This window comes from Strigops habroptila, chromosome 7 (genome assembly GCF_004027225.2).
Source record: "Strigops habroptila isolate Jane chromosome 7, bStrHab1.2.pri, whole genome shotgun sequence".
Lineage (NCBI taxonomy): Eukaryota > Metazoa > Chordata > Aves > Psittaciformes > Psittacidae > Strigops > Strigops habroptila.
The window spans coordinates 60,213,047-60,223,683 of record NC_044283.2 but is presented as its reverse complement, the minus strand read 5'-3'; the positions used below and the strand labels follow the sequence as shown (position 1 = coordinate 60,223,683).

At 38.4% G+C, this 10,637-nt stretch overlaps 1 protein-coding gene across 7 annotated transcripts in view; it reads right to left on the bottom strand.

Moving 5' to 3' along the window:
- Positions 1–2,381: 2,381 nt before the first annotated feature.
- The window catches only part of PTPN13 (protein tyrosine phosphatase non-receptor type 13), a 120,692-nt gene continuing 112,436 nt past the window's right edge, over positions 2,382–10,637 (bottom strand). For 6 of the 7 annotated variants that reach the window (XM_030492578.1, XM_030492580.1, XM_030492577.1 and 3 more), the window contains 8 exons: positions 10,205–10,260; positions 8,969–9,072; positions 7,693–7,841; positions 7,036–7,126; positions 6,001–6,338; positions 5,239–5,454; positions 4,093–4,155; positions 2,790–3,215 (listed from right to left, as the gene is read on the bottom strand). In XM_030492578.1, the coding sequence (XP_030348438.1) occupies positions 3,135–3,215; positions 4,093–4,155; positions 5,239–5,454; positions 6,001–6,338; positions 7,036–7,126; positions 7,693–7,841; positions 8,969–9,072; positions 10,205–10,260 (1,098 nt within the window). In that variant the 3' untranslated portion in view covers positions 2,790–3,134. Of the gene's footprint in view, positions 3,216–4,092; positions 4,156–5,238; positions 5,455–6,000; positions 6,339–7,035; positions 7,127–7,692; positions 7,842–8,968; positions 9,073–10,204; positions 10,261–10,637 lie in introns of all 7 variants that reach the window. The other variant, XM_030492576.1, reaches the window with a different exon arrangement.

Sequence of the window (10,637 nt, the reverse complement as noted above, 5' to 3'; positions counted from 1 at the left end):
TAGCTTATCAGTAATTTTTCTTCTCATTTCTTCAAAGAGGGTATACAAAAATTTTAGGTAGTCTAATTCTGTGGAGAAGAAGATAAGTATTGGTGGATATTTCCAAGCAGGATCTCCACAGAAACTGAGCTTAAACAACCACACTGCATAAGGATGTCCATTTTTTTGTAGTAAGTTTTGAGCTGTGGGGTCTATTTCAACCAAACTGACCACATCAGGTGTCACAGATGGCAAGTTTCACCCGCTCAGGAGAAAAAAGACACCCTCCCATTGTCCTCAACAAGTATTGCACTAGGGAGGACTCCATCTTTATTAGATATCCCATTCCTCAAGGTTGAGACAAAAACCCAAAGACATTCAGACCACTTCTCAAAAGAGGCCAGTGCCACCTTTCACCATACATGGCATGACTTCTTAGGAACTAAATGCTTCCCATTGGGGCCCATCTGTTTTAATACAAAGTCAGGGTATTATTATTATTAACATAAGGTCAGGAATTTGGCCAAGAAAAGAAACCTTCAGTGTAGGAATTCCATATTATTCCTGCATGACCTTGTTTTTGGCTATATACTGATGGTACTGGGAGGATGATTTCAGATGGAAGAAGCTGGAGCAAACAGATTGAAGGGAGATGTAGAAGGGCTAAATTTATCCTTGTTCAGACAAGGATGCTTTGTCCTCCACAAGATCCCCAGTTTCTTAAAAAGAGTTAGAATAGTTAATGAGTAGGGATAGCTGGGTTTTCCAACTGGACTTCTGGGATTGGGGTCCAATACAATACCTAATACATTACAATACATTACCAATACAATACAATACATTATCGGGTGAATAGACAGCTCTCTCTATTCACTAATCACAAGCTCACCTTCCAAGGGTAACGATGGGAAAAACTGAAAAGACTGAGAGGTGGAGAGAGGGGAGGAGGTTCCTTTTTCAGAGGATGGGGAGGTTAGGTCAAGTTAATTATCCTCTGCTTTTCTATGTGCCCATCATTAAAAGCCAATTGAGTATAAAATACCATACCAGAGATCGTCATATTTGAGAGGACAAGCAGCAAATCCCGGAATCTTGGACTGATGATCTGTTTCCCATAAACTGTATTCTGATACAAATTGTTTGCACTGTACCAAAGTGGGCTTCATGTAGCATACTATACAAAAAATCAGTTTCTGTTTCGACATTGTTTGGCATGTATCTGAAAATACCTGAAGGAAGAATTAAACTGCTTTAACCATGCTGTCTAGTTACCAGAACCATTTTTTTGTTTCTAAAAACCAGACACACCCAAATCCTCTGAACTCAATATTATAATAGTAGCAGCAGCATAACAACTAGCTGTGTTTACTTACTTTGTCTGTTGACACCTTCTGTTGAATGTCTTCTGACTTCGTTTTAAAGCTCCTTCATACAGGTGTCCTGTCAACATGGCTAGTCAATTTGCCTTTGCTTCTATCTACACAGAATTAGTTTTCTTTCCTCAAACTATACTGCTCTGAAAAAATGCACTATTTTTCAACTGTGCTGGCATGCTGGAAGGAATAAACCCCATAGTATTACTATGGTAAATGAAAAAGGCTCTTTTCCTTTTTTAAGTCATGTATTGTTAGCTAGAATACCATTAAACAAGCAAGATGGTGACTGTTTCAGCTTTGGGAAACCACAACACTTTGGGCTACTGTTTTGAACAATGAAAACCTTGGATAATCACAGGCCTCTGAACTTAATTCCACCAGTGCAATGCAGAATGCTGTCAAATTAGTACTCTTATACCCTCCCTGACAGCAGAAGTCACAAGCTTCAGTTCCGGTAAGGACTGCTGGGACAGGAATACTGCTGAAACCCATTAATGGTCCCCTGTGCTGGCTGATAGCAGTTACTCATCAAAGGTTCCCATACAGCATAAAACGAGGATTTCCTTTCAAAACAGTTTTGACTGTTTACAGTGTCACCAAAACACCGACTTAGTTCAAACCTGATATCCTGTCTCCCACCTCAGACTTGGTTGCTTTAAGCAGAGTAGGTTACGCTGTTGTCAGATCATTGCCATAGCATCCAGGTGCAAACACACCCCAAAAAATGTGATACAGGTCTCAATGCCCAGGAATGCTGAGAAACAAGGAGGGAAGGAAAATATACTCTTCCTTTCACCATAGCATGGAAACTGTCCAGAAAGGAACCCAGAATTCTGAAGGCTTTTTCAAATGGACACTGAAGAACAGAAAGACACTGAAAAACAGAACACTGAAAATTTAGAGCATGCACAGCCCTTTTGTTGCAAATTTCTTAAGGGCAGTAACCACAATGAACGATAAGGATGACCTCTAAAGCCAAGAAACATCAGTCACAAGGACACAAAAATACCCAGACCCACTCATCAGTATACTTTAGGTGTATTTTTTATTTACAGAGAGGAGATGCCTAATCAGTTATAAGGTTAGACACCTGATAATTCAGCTTTTTCTGTAAAAGTATATAAATATATACATGAAACTCTATGAAGTAAACATTATTAACTGTGATACAGTAAACATTCACTACTATCATGCTAACAGGTATCTCAAAGCTTAAATGCCAGTTTCAAGATACCCTCTATAAAATAGCTGTAACCGTACTAAAAGGGCAAATAATCTGTGCCATAAACAAGCTTTTAAAAGAGACTACTAAAAGGTCTTTGTAATAATGTTTGCCAGGACAAAAATACTGCTTCATCCCTCCCACTCCCCCACCCCATAAGAAACAAATACCCCAGAACAGTTGCAAAACTGCAGGAAGCATTACAAGATTACTTTTTTTCTTCTTCTTTACTTTTTTTTTTTTTAATTAAAATAATTTTTATTTCATTATTTTATCACATATTAAGGAAGCTGCAAAAAATGCAGCTTTATTAAATATTATTTACTGTTATACAAAAATCTCACATACGTGTCCATGCGGCTGAAGACATTAGTGGTACCATATGAGCTATCCCTTTTCCTTATAACTATATACCTTATTTGGAATGATGGAGAGACTTTATAGAAAAGACATTTGACAGCAACTGAAGAAAGGGACTGGAAAACTATTGGCAGAACATGTGAGAGCCTCTAGACCTCCTTGCTTTCTTATTTTAAAAGCACTTCTGCTTTAGTATTTCATTTGTCTCTCTGTTGTTCTTCATGTTGGAGATGATTCAGGACATAAAGGACAACTTGATAGCAGAAAATGTACTGATCCTGCAAGGGAAAGGAAACCACGGAATGTGTGAAAAATGCTTGCACCACCAAAGCAATTCACTCTCACCTGCACAGCACTTGATTTCAATAGTAATTCTACAGTTAAACAACAAAAAAAAAACAGCCCAGAAAACAAAACCCACAGTGGAGAAATCTGCAACCTCAACTCAAAACAAAGGCAGGCACTCCCCTGCCACTAAAGGTATATTTTATGTGGGACATTCATCCTTCTTTCACACTCAAATTGCCTCAAGCAGAGTCAGTACTTTATATAAGTAGAAATGAAAACATCAAGTGAATTTCAAGAGGTCTTGCACTAATGCCAACTAATAGAGAATTCTGACAGTGCAACTTCTTATCTTAATCTCAGTGGTACAGGTGTAGGGAATAATACATGTTTGGGGATGTGATACGGGGCTGATAGTTTTGTGGTTTCATTTTTTTTTCTTGTGGTGGTTTTTTTAAACTATGATTTGACAATTCCTTCATGTTCAAAGAAAAAGTGCAGATTTTAACAAGACTTTGTGATGTCCATGTCTAAGGTAAAATTAATTGGCTCTAAATCTAGATTATTCCTAAAACATTGATTTAACTTCTTTTTGAAAATCTCCCCAAAGGAGATTTCAAGACATTTTTTAATTAAACACATGAATTAAACAGATGAAACCAGCAGAGCATGTTAAAAATTGCATGTGTTCATAACTGTTAAATACATACTGCTACTTACTGGTATGCATCTGATATAATTCTCACAACACAAATGTTGCGCTATAGGGCACAAAGACAACTGTTGTGTGCATCAGAAAGTTTCCTGGCACATCAGGGTTAGAATTCCACTGTCTTTCCTTTAGCATGTAGCTGGGAAAGTCAGACTCACCTCTGTCTGAACCATCCCATGTCTCTGCAGGCGCATTGTGCGCACCAGGTCCGAGATGTCAAACTACCGAAACAAGCAACAAGTTAAAATGTTTTTAAAAATAAGACATGCATGTAAAGGAAACATTCCCAGCATCGAACCAAGGAACCCAACTAGGTGCATTAAGCATGTAGTAAGGAAACAAATAACAATTTACTATAGCCTATGAATGTCTGGTAGATAACCAGCATGTGCTGTCTCTGGGCAATATGGATGTGGCCCTCCTCCATCACATACCTTCCTTCTCTTGTTTTCTTTCTCTGTGCTTACTCTTACTGGGAGCCAAGTGTGCAGAAGATGGAGCCCTCAGTCCAACCTCACAAAACACTATTTCCCCAGGTTTATAAAGTTACAAGACATTTAGTGGGTGCTTAGAAACCCCCCAGAGCTAAGTATGACAAAGCTCATCTTTTCTGCAAGTTCACAAGGATTTGCTGCACCAGCCCGCTGAAGAACATAAACATAAGGAAGCTAGCACCCTCCTGTGGATCACCCTAAAAGGCATATCCCTGGTTGTGCTGGAAAAGTTAATTTACGTACCCTCATCTCCAGCTGAGATGTCTATACACTGAGTTTTTGATTCAGTTGCCTACATAGATACTCTGGTTTCTAGCTGCCCTTCAACAGTTCATTGATCTCTGTGCTACAACTCTCAGCCCTAACACCATTTAATGCAATAGTTCCACTGAGTACATCCAGCCAGGTAAGGCAGGCTAAAAGCTTTTCCTTCAATTGCACGAGTCATTACGGCAACACACTGTTGTTCCCAAACCATACGCCAGAAGTCTGCTATGGCAGGAGATGTCCTGGCAACATAACCTTGAGCATCTCAAATGGCACCTACCAATGTTGGATTGCTGAGTTGTCAAACAAGACCAACAACAAGATTCCCTGAGCCAAGAACCAGCAGAAGTTAGAGCTTCCCACCCCCCGACCCCGGGTCATCAAAGCAGCATTTCACAGTTACTTCTGCACCCTGATTGATGTTCCATTAAGACATGCTACACTAAAAAGCTCAGCATATTCTTTAAACAATTGGACAGATCAAATGGAACACATTTCCAGTAAGTCAAAAGCATAGCTTAGCCTGTTCTCTTGGGTACTCACATCGAGGTCTCTGCTGATTAACCCTAGAACAACATCTATACATATAAGGGTCCCCGACCGTCCAATGCCTGCGCTGCAGTGAGTTATGATAGGTCCCGATTTGTGGACATGACGCATGTAGGAGATGAAAGTAAGCAGGTCATCTGGTTGAGAAGGGGTGTCATGGTCAGGCCAGGCAATGAAGTTCAGATGGGAAATGTGCCGTACTTCACCTGTCTGAGGTTTGAAAAAAAAAACAACCAACAGCAAAATGTAGCACATGCGAAGAATAAAAAACCAAAGGGTTCTCAAAGGAAACAGTCTCAGAAAAGAGGTATTTGGCTAATGAAGGTATTCTGTAATTCAATAAAACAAGAGAAACAATGAGCTAAACTGAAAATGACTAGCAAGTAATTAAATAGTATAAGGTTCACTGTGTAGACTGAGATGATCACATAGAGGAATGAACCAGCCAGATTGAATTATTGGTGAATTTCATATCCCTATAAATGTATATGTGGCCAAAGGCACCTAAGGAGCCAAAATTTAGAGTCTCATTAGCATAATGAAATCATCTCCTGGTCCAGCTGCCTTCTCCTATAAAGGTCACAGAATAGCACAAGCTGCAATGAGGAAATGTTGTCTAGTAATGATCACTGGGCAAAAAGGAGAAGCCCCAAGTTACCTCTTGATTACACACTGCAATTGAAAGCAGGAAAGCCAGAAGTACGTGGATAAAAATGCCAACGCTCAGAAAAAATCTGAGCGTGCAGATTCACTTACCTGAATCTCTTCTAGCTCCAGCACTCTAATGATGAAGCCCTTCAGCTGCTGGAGTCTTACAAGAGCAAGCCGTAGTCTATCATTTATCATGGTGGTTTTATTGAGTACATCTGGCCAGTAACGCTGGCATTTTATCTTTTCTCCTTCAACCTCCTGAGTCATCATGGCAATCACAGTACAGTTTTGCTCCCAAACCATTTGCCAGAAATCTGCTACAGTGGTGGGGAGAGGTCCTTGACATGCAATGTAAACGAACTCTTCATTCCCCACTGGCATGCGAATGAAGCTGGCATTGATGTATCCACCTTCAATCCCAAGGGGTACTCTAGTGGTATCATCTGCAATTCCCACACAACAAAAATACCTTCATGTTATGCATGCACGTAATTAGACCTTCAAACAATAGAGATGCTGAGCCTTACACACTCACATAGTACTTATCTCCACAGATGCGTCCAGATCTTATTAAAAAAGATTAAAAATCACCACAATACTTGCTTTAGGATACTTCTCTTTGAATAAAGAAAAAGAAGGATAGGAGAGAAATCTAAATCAGCAGACAGGCAGCATATGCGATTCAAACTGCAGCACCTCTGAAACTGAGGTTGAATACTTTTCATTCAGAACTAACATTTCTCAGTTCTTGTTCTCCATACATCTCCCACCTAACAAACAGAATTTTGCTGCAGGAAATTTACTGACAATAGTATACAAGTCTGGTTTTCCAATTTCATACAGGTAAAACTGAAAAAATCTTGTCTGGCTCCATATGTGTACAACATTTAAGACATAGAATCTGCTGAAACAACTGAAGGATCTGTGAACATCCATTCCAACCTACTGCAGTAGCTTACTGTTCACTCATCTTAAACTGCTTTACAACTGCTTGCTTTAAATGTATAGAAAACAAGCGGCAGACAAGTTTTTTCCCTTCTCAGTAGCAGAACTAGGACATGCCACTTCTGATGTAATTCACCTGACCAGACAGGTGGTAATGAAATATCAACAGTGAACTTCAGATTAGTAAGGACTTACAAGGAAGTATGTTTTTATATCTGTTCTTTTTCCTGTTCTCCTTGGCTTGTCCAATCAAACACTGATCCAAAGGTTTCATCTCCTGAAGGTTCTGTAAAGAAGCAATTACGCATTAGAAAGTGCTGACTGGTAACAAGTGTTAAGAGCAGGTCTGTAACCAAGTATTTAATGGACAGAATCATTAAAAAATAAATAATCCTCATGTAGAGATGAATAATAATTCAGTCACAGGAAGGAATCTAATTTCACATAGCTAAGAGAATGAAACAAACAAAACTATTATCCAGTAAATAATTTCTCATTCTCTCAAAAAAGATTGTGTAACATGGTTGACTTTAGACTCTTTGCACATTCTGCAGGTAGATTTCGCAGCATTTACCTTGTCTCTGACTGTTAACATCATTTTCTCTTGGTAATTTACCAGAAGAAAGAAAGATGTAAACACACTTTTGAATTGAATTCCTGGTTCAACCTAATCTTATCTCTCAGCAGTTAGTGGGGGGAAGGGAGAGAAGTCTTTGGTAAAAGAAGTCTTTTCATCCCTTTAAAGCTGCCAATTAAAGAGCTGTAGTATTTAAGGCAGTGATGAGCCAACCATTCTATTTCTAACTGTTTCATACTAGAAAACAGGACTTTAAAGGACAAGTAATTACTCACTTCAATCTCTTTAGAAGGGACTCCCTGTTCCAGCAATCCACGCAACATTCTGATCACTGACTTCAATTTGGCTCCTGAGTACTTGCCTCCAGGGAGCACGTTCACAGTAGGGAGTGCAGAGATCTCTTCATTTGTCACTAAAGGGAAATCTAGCAGAACAACAGGACTGATTGACATAAATATAAATAAAAAATAGCTAAACCTAGGGAAACAAACTGTAATGCAATGTTGGATTTCCTTGTTGCTGTTCACCACTGTACTACCAGTTTTCTCTAGACTGCCTCCATATACCAGAGAATACACAGATGTCCTCTCAGTTGGACAAGCAAAACCAAATTGACTAACAAAATCAGCATGATGCAAAATCAGCTTTGATAAACCCAGGAACCAGAGGGATTGTTTTCCTGAATTTCCAATAAATAAACTGAAACAAAGTTCAAATATATTTTAAATGCAAGTTCTTCACACAGTAACCTACAAAATTGATGAATGCACACAGGGATTCTTCACTTAAATATCACAGCCTGTGACTTTGTTTTTAGCACTTAGACTCAACATGTCTTTCAAGGGGTAACTGTTAGATGAGTTAAATCTATCTTTTTTCCCAATAAAGCTTGCTTTCTATGAAGCCTTCATTGTTTCTCTGAAGTACAACAAAATTAATACCCCAAGAGTCTCTCTGGTATCACAATTAAAAATGTCCTAAATTTAGACTTAGTCTATAGGTTTACACAGATTATCCCTTTTTTCTTTTAATGAATGCAGACAAAAGGTAGTTGTATAAGAATTTTAGGAACTGACTTTACTAATGCCATCCCAAGAAGTAAAGACTAGATTCTGCCAAACACATCAACTTGAGTAGCATTCCACTCTGCCACATTGAGCAGCAGTGGAAGAATGAGAGTCAAGATAATGAAAATATATTGCCTAATTTGAGCATGGAGTATGCAAAGCACATGATATATCAATCTGATCACAGTCAAACATCTATAGTTACAGCTTTTCTCAGGTAGATACTATGGAAGAAAGGATCTCAGCTGGTTTCAGCTCTACTACAAGTATAGGTGCAATGTTGCCAATACTTGTTCCTATCAACTCTTGCACATTTATTATGCAAAGCTGTAAAGATCCTTTCCAGTGGGTTGCTGAGCTGTAAGATTTCCCATCATATGTGTCATTACACTCTCAAAACGGGACATTTTAAAATTCACTTCTGGCATTTTGTCTATTTAACACAATCCTCAGTTTTCCACTGATGATTTGTTAAAGGTCTTGCCTTTATTTACACGTTCCTGGCTGACTGATTCAATTGGCAGCTCATCACTTCCCCACGTGATTTCATCTTCATCTGCTTGACTCAAAGAAGGTTGTGGAATTGACCTATAAGAAGATAAGGTATGGAAGTAAAAAAGAACACCTAGAAACAATCAACACATTTGCAACCTAATAAAAAAAATCACCAGAAAGTAATTTATAGCTACAAATATTTCTGGACTGGATCCATAACAGTAATCACAAAAAAATAAAAATAAAGTCCTAAAGAGATTTAAAACAGAGTGGAAAAAGAGACAGGAAGACAGGAATCTGGTAATAGCTATCACTGCAATTACTTTTAAAAGGCTAAGCAGAGAGGTGGTAAATGCTCCATCCCTGGCAGTGTTCACAGTGTTCAAGGCAAGGGTGGACAGGGCCTTGGGCAACCTGTTCTAGTGTGAGGTGTCTCTGCCAGTGGCAGGGGGGTTGGAACTAGATGATCTTAAGGTCCTTTCCAATCCAAACCATTCTGTGATTCTGTGAAAGAACACCCAAAAGCAGGTTTGTACCATTCACATAATCCAATACCTATACACTAGAATATCTGTTTTCAATTGCAATTTTTCTAGCTTTCTTGAAGATGGTGGTAAACATATTAAGTATTTTAGGTCATAATGATGCTGCTTGTGCCAAGCCTCAACCCAAAACTTCCTAGAAACAACATCAAAACATAAAAAGTATATACACTTTGACTAAAGCTTTCCATGTAAAAAAGTAAGTAAGTAAGTCCTGAATACCTAGATGGGAACAGATGGACCAGTGGAACTATGCAGTTTAGTTTCTGTGCTCTAAAACCAGAAGTAACACTAATGAAGCTTGTAAAGATTCAAACTGAAGACAGCATTATTTGAATGTTTTCTTCACATGCAAGTACCAAATTGTTAGTACGATGCAAATTAAGTTATTTGTAGCCATTTGAACACAGCCCAGTTACTTGTTATAACCACATATCAAAGGAATAAATAAAACTAGGGCATAGTAAACCACATAAAGCTGACTAATATTCCCGCGAATTATAATCTTCTAAGTAACAAGACTAGGCAGAGAGCAATTCAACAAGGCTTTGCAAGGCTTTGCAAAGATACTTCATTGTGTTTGTTTTAGTTTGAGGTTTTTGTTTTTTTTTTTATAATCTATCTCTCTTTAGATGCAGACTTCACAGATTTGCTTTCAAGCAACACTAGTAAAGAAATCTTACCTTTCTGGCATAGCTTTTACTTCACAGTAGTCTTCACATCCATTTACATGTGTTAGCTAGTGGTAGAAATATTTCAAAATGCATTAAAGGACAGAGTTATAACACTCACCCACTGTAAATTTTAAACAATTAATAATTACATGGAGTATTTCTGAAGGGTACTAAGTTCAAAGCAGCACTTAAGACTTTCCCCTTTTAGACATCTCATTAACTCAAAATAAGAGAGGACAAGAACACTGAATGCTTGAAAGAGGTTCTACTGTAACAAGGCCAAAAAACTGTCTTAAAATCATTCCTGACTCACAGCAGCAGTACAGCCATCTACATTTTCTCCAGTTGACTTTGTTTCTAATAGTAAAAACCCCTTTATGAGGTAAGTTTGATAGTGAAAAATTCTGCCTTCTCTCAAGCCACCATTCTTATATACAGCAGA